Raw genomic sequence first — 12,551 nt, 5'->3', positions numbered from 1 at the left:
GGCCTCGAACTCAGAAATCCACCTGACTCTGCCTCCCAAGTGCTGGGATTAAAGGCATGCACCACCACTGCCAAGCGACTATTTGCTATTTTAAATTAAGATTCTGTAATTCTTGTCAGCTGGAGCTGAAGAGTCAACCAAAATTAACAAGAGACTGGCACCAATGAAGTGAAACCTTTGTATTACTGGGACAATTGATGCTGGTTAGCTGGAGCTAAGAAATTAGAGGTGATTAAGAAGAGACCAGCATCACTGAAGTAAAAGCTTCTGGGAGGTGTTCCTGAGAGCATGAACAGCTGTGTTCCAGGAGCAGCCAAGATTGTACCTTGTGTTGGCAGCTGGACTCGATTATGTGTAAGAGTCATCCAGGTCATACTGGTTTTGAAGGCATGAAGAGGTCTCAGGGAACAGCTAATGCTTAGCACCGTGAGACCACAAGAAGCCATGGGTGAAGGTGCAGCCTCAGTGGTAGTTTAAGGTCCAGGACTGAAGGGGTCCTGAAAATTAGTTGAACCTTAGCATCAGGAAAAGAGCCTATGACAGACTGTTGGAGAAAGCGCCCAGCACTTTGGAAATGCCAGTAGCATGGGATAACCACGAAGAAGAGCAGCAGCAATGGAGTGGAGCCAGCTGGGGCTTATAAGTAAAGCTGTGTGCACTACAGAGGGCAGAGCTGGAGAAGTGACCCAAGCCCTTTGGAGGAGCCCAGAAGATCATGACCAGACATTGGATGGGTGGAATTGATTTGACTGTCACACTGCCATGATTTTTCCCTCTTGAAATAAGAAAGCATTTGTTTTTATTTTTGTTTGTTTTGTTTTGTTTTTTTAATTTTACTGGATCCCACAGTTGAGAGACTTTAAATTTTAAGAGATTGGCTATTTTAAAGGGACTAAAGTATTTGTATTTGCAAAGACAGAGGGACTTTTAAAGTTGTTTATGTTTTTAATGTGAGATCTTAGGGATAAGAAAGAGCTGCAGCTTAATTGTGATGTTTGTGTGTCATGATGACAAGGGGTCAGTTGTGCTGACTGGTTTTATGTCAACTTGACACAAGCTTGAGTCATCGCAGAGGAGGGAGCCTCAACTGAGAAAATGCCTCCCTACCCATCTGTAAGGTATTTTTAAAATCAGTGTCCTGGTCTATAGGAAAGCAAGCTGAGCAAGCCAGAGGACGTGAGCCAGTAAGCTACACCGATATGGCTTCTGCATCAGCTCCTGCCTCCAGGTCCCTACCCTCCTTAAATTCCTGTCCTGACTTCCTTTGGTGATGAACAGCAATATCCTCAATATCCTCCCCAACTAGCTTTTGAGTCATGGTGTTTCATTATAGCAATAGAAATCCTAACTGAGACAACAAGAGTAACCAGAATTCATTACACACATGTATAGTATGTCAAAGAAAAACATGGGTAAATTTTCTTTTTTAAGTTTTATTCAAACATTTACTGCAGCACTAACATGTGTCAAGCACCGACAGGTGGGTTAAGTTTCTTTTCTGTGTGTGAGTATTCGAGTGCCCTCACAAGTGAGAAGAGGTTTTAGGATACCCTGGAGCTGGAGCTACAACAGGTGGCTGTCAGTCACTGAAAACAAGTGCTAAGAACGGAACCTGGGTCCTCTGAAAAACAATGAGTGTTCTTTCAAAAACAATCAAAAAAAAAAAAAATCCATGGGAGGAGATACAGAGACAGAGCAAAAACTGAAGGAAAGGCCATCCAGAAACTGTCCCAGCTGGGGATCCATCCCATATACAGTTACCAAACCCACACACTATTGTAAATGCCAACAAGTGCTTGCTGACAGGAACCTAATATAGCTGTCTCCTGAGAGGCTCTGCCAATGCCTGACAAATGCAGAGGTGGATGCTCACAGCAATACATTGGACTGAGCACAGGGTCCCGAATGGAGGAGCTAGAAAAAGGACACAATGAGTGTTCTTAACTGCAGAGCCTTCTCAATAACCCTGCTGGGCAGGCTTTTATTGCTCAGCTATAACCGAAATTTGTGTACCCCTTATGCTAAACACAACTTCAAGTTTAATGATAGTCGTTCCTAGAAATTAAATGATTGTGCACCTCATAACGCAAGCCAAAGCATAGTTAAATGTCTCTTTTATTACTAAAATGGTTTGTGACTACCTTTAACTATACTGAAAGGGCTGCCTCTGCTGGGTATCTATGTGCACTATGTCAAATAAGTCTTTATGACAAAACAATTTAAGTACTAAGGAGGTAAGATCAGGGTGGGGAATCCTGTTATGGCTAGTCCTGATATAAACTAGGTAAGATTTAGACTCATCATGAAAAAAAGGAGATGCTCTGTGCACATATGTGAGGGGATTTCCAGACTGTGATGCAGAGGGAAGACCCTAAGTGTGGGGAGCACCATTCCATTTGGCTAAGATCTCAGCTTGTGCCCTCTGCCTCCAGAGTACAGGATGAGCAGCTGCCTCAAAAGCACCAGGAGCCATGATGCCCCCACCATGCTGGCCTGTGCCCTCGAGTGAAAATAAACCTTGCCTTAAATATCCTTTTTCAGGCATCTCATCCCAGCAATGAGAAAAGTAACTAATGCTAAGCCATGTAAACAAAAGGAGGAAAGTAAAAACAGACACAAGGCCCGTAGTCAGCTCTGTAGTCTTTTGTCTTTAATTCATAACCCATCTGTGTAGCTCACATTATGATTTTCAGTGTTGCAGCCACATTCTTAAGCTTTATATCTAAACCTTCCTTTTGGACAAGTTTAGAAAACCGTGTGGCTAAGATCTACAAAGCTAAATTCCTGGCATGGTCACTTTCATAGACATCAACCAAAAAAAAAAAAAAAAAAAAAAAAACAACAAAAACAAAACAAAATAAAACAAACAAACAAAAAAACAAACAAACAAAACTTCATTCAAAAGCCTTTGTGCTCAGTTCCCTGAACACTGTACAGAAGTGTCTCCTCTCACACAACAGTAAGCAGCCTCTTCTGAGGGAAACTGATGGAGTCTCTCAGGCAGGAAGTGTGATCCAGAAGAGGCAGAGGAGAGATGACATTTCTCCCCCAAAAGAGAACTGAAATGGGGTAGAGGCAGCAACTTTGAAACAAATGTGCACCTCCCAATAGCCCAAGATGATTGACAGCAGCTACTGCCCGGGCCTAGCTTTCTGCTCTCAGGGAATTCTCCTCTGTCTTCTCATCTTCCTGTTTCCTACACTCAAACCATTTGAATTGCTCCAACACTTGCTTTCCCCAAGGCCAACGGTTCTCAACCTGTAGGTCTCGACCCATGAGGAACTGCATTAGAGGGCTGCAACATTAAGAAGGTTGAGAACCACTGCCCAAAGCTCATCATAAGGCCTCCAGTTAGTTAAAGGAAAGCCTCCCCTTGCTTGTCCCAAAGATCTAGTATCAGGCTCCACTCAGCCTAAAGAGGGCCCCTCCTCCAGACAGTCACAAGAATGTGTATCCAGTGTGGTATTTTACCTCTTTTCCACAAACTTCCCCGTCCCTCTATATCCCCTGCCATTTTTGTGTTGCTCTAGATATTACCCAAAATGTCGTTATATTTTCTCATCTGAATATCACAACAATGGCTAGAAAGCTAATACTGCTCGCACTATAACTTTTCAAAAATGTCCACCTTCAGTATTCCTAATGGCTGGTTGTTAATTCCACACTCTCAGCTTCCCAACACCAAAGTCAGAGGACATCAGCTTAAGGTAATGGAGACATCCCAAGGGGAATGGTGAAGCCATGCCCATCCATTATCAGCTCTAGTAGCCTTCAGGTCTACAGAATATTGCTGTTTCATCCCCTGCCCCCTTAAGTGTAACAGAAATCAGAATGTTAGATGGCAGCCCCAAAAGCAAAATATTAACATCATGGTGCACAGTTAAACATCCCAGAACACCCATCCCTCTGTTTGGGTAAGAGACTCAGAAAAACAGAAACTAATGCACTCAATATAAGGGTATGAGGATACTCAATTTTTACATTTTAAAGTTTTTGAATACCTCGCTGATGTAAAAATAACAAAACTTACCCACTGAAAAAAAATATAGTACATTTGCTTAGTAAAACCAATTATATTCAGTGCCAAGAACTTTAGACAAGATGCAAATAAGAGAAGGCTTAGCTGACAAAGGGAGAATGGGGGAGGGAGGGAGAGGAGAGGAATAGAGGAGAGAGAAGAAACCCCACACCCCAAAGCAAAACACTTTCTTTACTTACACAGCGATGGGGCCTGTGTATCTAAAAACCTCAGCAAAACATTCTGGAAAACAGGCAAACTAGATCCTGCAAGCGATGCTGAAGAAATTGACTCTTTCTCGTCCAGGACTTCTGATTCCCCACATCTCTACAAGGTAAAGACAAACAGGAGCATGGAGTAGGCAGAGCAGGCTGAGCACAGTCGCCACAGGTGATGATCAGCCAGCTCTTATAAACAGCTGACCTCTTAGGCAAAACTTGCAACTAAGATTTCAGATAGCTGAAGACCACATGCCACAGCGAATGTAATTTCTTCTTTTTAAGTGATTATTTTATTTATTTACATTCCCAATGTTGTCCCCCTTCTCAGTCTCCCTCCACAAACACGCCATACCATCCCCCATCCCCTTTGCCTTTAAGAAGGTGTTTTCCCACCGACCTACCCACTCCTGCCTCACCCCTCTAACATCCCCCTATGCTGGGGCATCAAGCCTCCATAGGACCAAGGGCCTCCCCTCCCACTGATGCCAGATAATGCAATTCTCTGCTACATAATATAGCTGGAGCCATGGACCCATCAATGTATACTCTTTGGTTGGTGGTTTAGTCCCTGGGAGTTCTGAGAGTCAGGTTAGTTAATATTGTTATTCTTCCTATGGGGTTACAATCCCCTTCAGCTCCTTCAGTCCTTCCCCTAACTCTTCCATTGGAGTCCCCAAGCTCAGTCCGATGGTTGGCTGTGAGTATCTGCATCTGTATTAGTCAGGTGCCGGTAGAAGCTCTCAAAGGACAGCTATACCAGGCTCCTGTCAACAAGTACTTCTTGGCATCAGCGATAGTGTCAATCAGGGTTTGTGGTGTCTACAGATGGGATGGATCCCTAGGTGGGGCAGTCTCTGGATGGCCTTTCCTTCAGTGACTATCACCAAGCACATGAATGTAATTTCTAACAGAGGAAAACACTTCACAACAATTCAGCTCAATTCAAAGAACAGTCATTTCTGCCCTGTACTGTACAGTAACTTCTGTACTGTGAAAGTACCCAACTGAATATTTAAGACAGTACCACATACTCTTATGCAAAACTGCCAGGAACAGTTTGAGTCCATGTCTAATCATGTTCTCCTGGACTGTCTGGTGCATGGTTATGAATCTGATTACACTGTGTTGTGTGAATGTATCATGAAGATATATTTATGAATGTGTATTAGGAGGTATAAACTGAAAAAGCAAACAATTCTTCCAAAAATATGATTTTGCTTATTCATTACACTTTACCAAAAGCATTTCCTAGGGCCTCTAAGAATCTCTGCAGTTCATGAAACACATCCAGGAAAGTTATTTTAACTTCTAATTACTACAGAATTTACTAAGACAGGAGATTAAACTGTTTAGCTATAACAAGAACCATCATTGCTATTTTTTGATACTTCTCTGATGTTTTCTGTTTTGATGTTAGTCTTTAATTGAATTATTAAGAATGTTATATTAAAATACCAGTTATAGGCCCTGGCATTCCCCCACACTGGGGCACAGAACCTTCACAGGGCTGAGGTCCTCTCCTCCCATTGATGATCGAATTTGCAATCCTCCACTATACACATGCTGCCAGAGCAATCAGTCCCACTGTGTGTACTCCTTGGTTGGTGGTTGAGACTCTGGGAGCTCTGAGGGTACTAGTTAGTTCATATTGTTGGAAAGGGTGGGGTGGCAGGCATGGGGAGTGGGGAGGCAGCTGGGGTTTGTTTTTGTTGTTTTCGTTTGTTTCTTTGTTTTTTAGAGGGGAAACTGGGAAGGGAGAAATTTACATGTAAATAAAGAAAATATCTAATAAAGAAAAAAAATACCAGTTATTCAGTCTATCCTGTTTGCTAAGGTCAGATGTTAATGACTCCAATAATAAATAAAAATTACTATCTTAGCCATCTCTAAGAAAGACATGTTTTAGATATTGGTTTACTTCGGCTTTGAATGTAAGCTCTATGTGAAACTTCTCCATGGGCGCACATGTGTGTGCATTATGAAATACAGCGAGAAAAGGAAACTAGTACAAAAAGATACAGAAAAAAACCTAGAAAGAGCCACAAACCAGTGAGAAATGCATCTTTTGTTGGTGAGGTCTGGTTGGTCACTATGGCTACCACAGGACAGCCTGCTTCTCATATGTAGAAAACAACCCTGAAAGCCTCTCCTTGTCTACACTGTTCAGTGGCCATTTGCTCACCCCTTCACAGTATCTTCAAGTTCCAACTGCAACAACGTGATGTCTCGTTTTTGAGGAACACCCCTTTGCCAACCGGCGAGAAGATATCTGTGAACGTGTCCTTCCCCTTCCACTCCCCCTCACTCCACAGAAGTTACTAGCAGCCTTATTGAGAGCCAGGTGGGCATTCATGCATTCACACCAGTACCCAAGACCCAGACACAGAGCCCTGACCAGGATGGGCAAGGTCACTATTGTCCAGCTCACTTTCTGACAGGGGAAGGCAGACATTAAACAGTAAGCACATCATCTACATTCACTTGTTCTGCAATGAGGGAAAACAGTGAACCTGACTGGCGTGCTAAGAGCTGCTAGGGGTGGATACTGATCTCATAGTGATAACAGACTTACCATCACCCAGGAGATGACATGTTGCCTAAGGATGCTCCACAGGGAGTGACACTTAATGAACAGAAGTGCTCTATAGAGAGACACTGGGCATGACAATCAGAAGCAGAATCTGCCATCCAGAAGGAACAGCAAGATCCAAGGCCCAAAAATAAAAGTAAGTTGTATGTGGTGAGGGAATGGAACAACTAAGATTAGGGATAGAACTTGTAGTCCAGAGGACAACAGGTACCAGATGTTATAGGACAGGCAGATGAGGCAAACAAAGGGATACTCTGTGGGCTTTAGGGAGCTCTGTCTACCTCAGGAAGGGGGAACTATGAGCTGTTTACACCTCTAAAAGCCCACTCTGGGATCTGTGTAGAGGAGAGAGGAGAAGAAAGAAGCCGGGCAGCACAGGAGGCCAGAAATCATCAAGGTGAGGCCAGCCACAGTCCTCAACAGATCGCACATTTTCCCTGTGGCCACTTGGCTAATGCTTATATGAAGAAAGCTCAATTTAAGCTGGGTGTGGGGACACACTTCTTTAACTCCAGCACTTTAGGGAGGCAGAAGTGGGTAGAACTCTGAGGCCGAGGCCAGCCTGGTCTACAGAGCAAGTTCCAGGGCAGCCAAGGTGACATAGAGAAGCCCTATCTTGAAAAACAAAAGACAACAAAGAAAGAAGGCTCACTTAGAAAATTCCCCTTCAATAGTAGCTAATGTTGAAAAATGCTGGCTACGGGGTTTTTTTGGTTTTTGGTTTGTTTTGTTTTGTCTTATTATATCTGAGGCTTTAATGATTCTATCTAGAACTAAGTCATAATCTCAAAAAATAATTCAAATTGATATCTATGATCTCATAATCGTGTCTCTAGAAAATATTTTCAAATCTACTAATACATGAGGTGGCTTCAAAGTATCATAAAGTTAGTTTACACTATACAAGTTTACATATGTTTACTGCTGTTTTATGAATCTCTATCTCACAAAATTGGGTTTCTTTGTTCTTATCTAAATGTCAAATTTAATTTTAAAGATACCTTCTTAATTATTCTAGAATAGGAAATATCATCCATGTCTACTTAGATCCTACTATGAGTCTTAAGAAGACGATGCATCCCTCCCACTCCTTTCTCAAGACAAAGGAAGTTAATGCTATATGGCAGAAGGGAAGATATCCCTCCTCGCAGTAGTATATTTAACTATGTCCTGCATAAGAAGAGAGAAAAACAGACCTACCTCTGCCTCAATCTCTGCTTGCCTTTTCTCCAAGAGCTTCGCCACAGCCATGGCCCTGTGCTTGCCAGACCGCTTGCAGCTCACAGCCCATTCACATAACAACGTCACCACAGCTTCATCATTGGGGGCAACCTAATGACCAAGAGACATGTACCAACAGCATCACATTAATGTAAGCAAAGGACTACCTAATCCTTAAAGCTTCATTCCCAAATTTTACTAGCAAAGTGCTTTCAAATCCTTTTATCTTAAGCAGGAGAGGGAAAAAACCCCAATTATTAAGAAAGAAAACACTCAAAATTCACCTGAATGTATAGCAATTCCAAGAGAACCAGAGTTTCCTTAAAGAAAATGACCACTGGGGGCTGGAGAGATGACTCAGCGGTTAAGAGCACTGACTGTTCTTCCAGAAGTCCTGAGTTCAATTCCCAGCAACCACATGGTAGCTCACTACTATCTGTAATGGGATCTGATGCCCTCTTCTGGTATTTCTGAAGACAGTGACAGTGTACTCATACATATAAAATAAATAAACAAATGTTTTTCAAAAAAGAGAGAGGAAGAAAGGAAGGGAGGGAAGTAGGAAGGAAGGGGAGGGAGAGAGGGAGGTAGAAAGGAAGAGAGGGAGGGAGAAAGATTGCTTCAAATTTCTCTCCATTTAGTTTGATGTTGGCTACTGGTTTTCTGTTTATTGCTTTTACTATGTTTAGGTATGGGCCTTGAATTCCTGACCTTTCCAAGACTTTTATCATGAAGGAGGGCTCTTCCAGTGCCTGACAAATACAGAGGTAGATGCTTGCAGCCAACCATTGGACTAAGCATGGAATCCCCAATGGAGGAGTTAGAGAAAGGACCGAAGCTGAAGGGGTTACAGCCCCATAGGAGGAACAACAATATCAACCAACCAGACCCCCAGAGCTCCCAGGAACTAAACCACCAAACAAAGAGTACACGTGGAAGGACTCATGGCTCCAGCTACATATGTAGCAGAGGATAGCCTTGTTGGATATCAATGGGAGGAGAGGCACTTGGTCCTGTGAAGGTTCAATGCTCCAGTATAGGGGAATGCCAGGGTGGGGAGGTGGGAGTGGGTGGTATGGTGAGCAGGAGGAGGGGAGCTGGGGAAGGGAGTATCTAGGGGGAAAACCAGGAAAGGGAATAACATTTGAAATGTAAATAAAGAAAACATCTAATTAAAAAAAAAGAAAAAGAAAGAAAAAACATAAAAAAGAAAACCTGAGCTCAGAGGCGAGAGGAGCTCTGTAAGGCCATTCAATGAAGGAACAGTACAGGAAAGATTCAGTGTAGGACATAACCAAGAAATTTACATTTTGATAGGCCCAATGCTCATATTGTTTGTTTCAAGATGGAGCAATTAGAGTTTCATTGTAAGTTTTTACAGTACGAAAAAATCATTACTTCTATTTAAAAACAGAATCAAACTGGGCCATAGAGGAAAATTACAGGCTTTCTGGCAAACAGAGATAAATGTACAGGACAGGAAAACACTATCCAAATACTATAAAAACCAAAGAGTCTACTAAAAACTTTTGGTAAATGTCATAATCTCTCTGCTCAGGACTACTATGTACCAGACATTGTGCTTTGCCTAGTTTATGTATGATCTCATTTCGCACATACAGAAGTCTGAAAATGGTTATAACTATTATTTGAGCTGTAATCAGAAATAAAGACTAAAACCCATGTATCTACCCCAGAACTAACCCCAAATCACAAAACTCCTAATCACCTGTGACTGAGCACAGGGTATCCCCATCTCTACCTGCTATCCATAATCACCTGTGACTGAGCACAGGGTATCCCCATCTCTACCTGCTATCCACAAGCAGCTGGTATCACCTGAAGTGCACTTCAGATCCCAAAGAAACAAATCCCTCACTAAAAACCAAATGCACTCTAAGTTAAAACACCATGTGACCATTCAGGCTGGACAGCTGGGTTTCATCTTCCTCCAAAACCTATACATGCCTCAGCCACCTCTGCCTCATGCTGCACTTCCAACAATCCCTGCAGTTCCCCAGAGCGCCAGAGAGCTAATTTCTTCCCTAAAACCAGGCTCAAGAATCCCTGCTAACCAAAAAGACTCTAGGAATGGATTTAGATTGTTCTACAATCCAACTTCCAATGGCCTATTGTTATAGCATCAGTCAAAGTAGTGCAAAGTAGTTTTACACAAATACATGAAAGGCAGAAAATACAACTGTTTATATAACTATAGGGCCAGCAAACTGGTATTTGAATAGTAAAAGTAAGAACTCAACAGTGAAAGTTTTAAAACTGGAAAACGTCTGGGGAAAGTGCCAAGCAGGAAGATGATATTAAGTGCAAGGTCTGTCTAGGCCATAGAGAAGCTTTTTCCAAACTAATGTGTTAAACATAAGGGTTAGAAAGGAGTGTTATGAAATAGGTGGACCATGCATTTCAACTGCTTGTTGATTCAGTGAGTATCTATTGAACACCCTCTATTGTGGAGTCCTCTTCAAAGCACTGAATAGAAAATATATTCTCATATTTAACTTCAGAGGAGAAAAGATCAGTAATATTCATGTGGATAAATCCCTATCATATTCACAGAATCTTTAAAATGTTGATACAATTTGTTTCAATAAATTAATAATTCTCTGAGAATATAGATACGGGGGAAAAAAAAAAAAAACCTCTCAAAGTGAAAAGAAATGTATGCTCCTGGCATCCCCGGTCTGCTATGAAACTCTTCTGCCTCAAGAACTGGCAGTGATGGAGATAATGAAATAAATCTAAGAAAAGTGGAGTGGCCTCACATGCGCACAACAGTGCATACAGAAGGCTCACAGCTAAAACAATTTATCTTCAGTGAAGGAACTCCAGGAATGTTTAGGGAGGAGGATTTGTCTTGGGAGCCAGCAAAGGACATACTTTTCATACTGGCAAAATTCTAAAATTCCACAACACTCACCTCATCCCTTTGAAATACACACAAGCACAAGGTACATAGAAATGGTGGGTTGGGAAACACAAACTGAACTGTAGCACACAAAGGTAAGAGCAAATGACTGGCAGCGAAAGGGTGCCAAAGCACGGGATCAATCGCTGGCATAAACTAAAAACATGCGGTCAGAACTATACATACAGATTTAACTCCCAACCAGATGAGTACGTACCACATGCCTTTAATCCCAGCACTGCGGAGAGATAGGCAAATCTGTTTAAGTTCCAAGCCAGCCTAGTCTATATAGTGAGCTCAGAGCAGCCAGAACTAAATAGTAAGACCTTGTCTCAAAAACAAAAATATCAAGATGGTGGTGGTGGTGGTGGTGGTGGTGGTGGTGGTGGTGGTGGTGGTGGTGGTGGTGGTGGTGGTGGTGGTGGTGGTGGTGAACATTAATTTCTTGCCAAAAGATTGGATTAGCAATAGAGAATGTTTATGAATTAGTCTAAGAGGCTCTTACTGTTTTATATGCATAGCTTTTAATGTTTTATTTTGTTTTTTAATATGCATTAGTGTTTTGCTTGTATTATATCTGTGTGAGGGTATCAGATGCCCTGGAAGTGGAGTTATAGACAATTATAAGCTGCCATGTGGTTGCTGGGAATTGAACCAGGGTCTTCTGGAAGAGCAGGCAGTGCTCTTAATCGCTGAGCCATCGCTCCAGCCCCCATATGTATAGTTTCATATGCATAAATTCTAATCTTCAACTCTAATGTAGGTTTTGCCATTCTTGTTTTAGACATTAGGAGGCATGCACCTGCTGCACAAAGCCACTGCTCACCTCCACAGGAAAGCAGAGCCCAGGAAGCTGCAGACCACTGCAGTCTGTGGACTAGCCCCAGGTTCTACCTCTAACCTCACTGTCATGCAGGAGAGAAAAAATGGACCACTGAGGCCATTGATACACAGGAGATGGAGGACAAGAAGGAGGAGTTATGGGATGAAAGAATCTTAAGACAGACAGTGTATCCACGTACTGCATAAATAGCAATCATAGGAAATAATTTCTGAAACGAGAACCTAAAAGTCTTTCATGTAACAGAAGTGTTAACCCAGTCTGGTGAATGTGGAGCATACTGCTAGTGGTGAAATTCCTACTATTTCAGGACACACAGTTATTGCATATGATGCCACCATTTCCAGAATGAACACACCACAATAATGTTGAGCCTTCCCACACGTGATGAACTTAACAACTCTCAATGAACAAGCATCTAGGTAGGCTTTGGGTATGGCTCATTAAGCTTGGGGGTCTCTATCAAAGTAAACAAGAATCTTCCCTGATTTAACAAGTAAAGACCGAAATGTCACTAAATCAGATGCTAGCTTCCTGAAGAAATCACAAGACATATGGTGTGATGGTTTGCCATTTTAAAGTACTACTGAGACTATTGAATGATATTGTTAAAGGGAACAGAAAACTGAGTCAGTGACACACTAATGTAACCACAGAGACTGGAGGTCAGATACAAAAGAAAGCTCTCAGTGATGGTTCTTTAATCCCAGACTCAAAGGATGTGCTTGCAAATGAAA

The 12,551-nt window shown here is 42.1% G+C and overlaps 1 protein-coding gene across 7 annotated transcripts in view; it reads right to left on the bottom strand.

The window, feature by feature from the left end:
• Window positions 1-12,551, bottom strand: part of Med12l (mediator complex subunit 12L) — a 329,972-nt gene that overhangs the window by 234,512 nt on the left and 82,909 nt on the right. For all 7 annotated transcript variants that reach the window (XM_031373910.1, XM_031373909.1, XM_031373912.1 and 4 more), the window contains 2 exons: window positions 8,030-8,161; window positions 4,219-4,345 (listed from right to left, as the gene is read on the bottom strand). In XM_031373910.1, coding sequence (XP_031229770.1) covers window positions 4,219-4,345; window positions 8,030-8,161 — 259 coding nt within the window. The remainder of the gene's footprint in view (window positions 1-4,218; window positions 4,346-8,029; window positions 8,162-12,551) is intronic.

This window comes from Mastomys coucha, unplaced genomic scaffold, assembly GCF_008632895.1.
Source record: "Mastomys coucha isolate ucsf_1 unplaced genomic scaffold, UCSF_Mcou_1 pScaffold16, whole genome shotgun sequence".
In the NCBI taxonomy this organism is placed as follows: Eukaryota; Metazoa; Chordata; class Mammalia; order Rodentia; family Muridae; genus Mastomys; species Mastomys coucha.
This window is presented reverse-complemented; position numbering and strand designations above follow the sequence as displayed.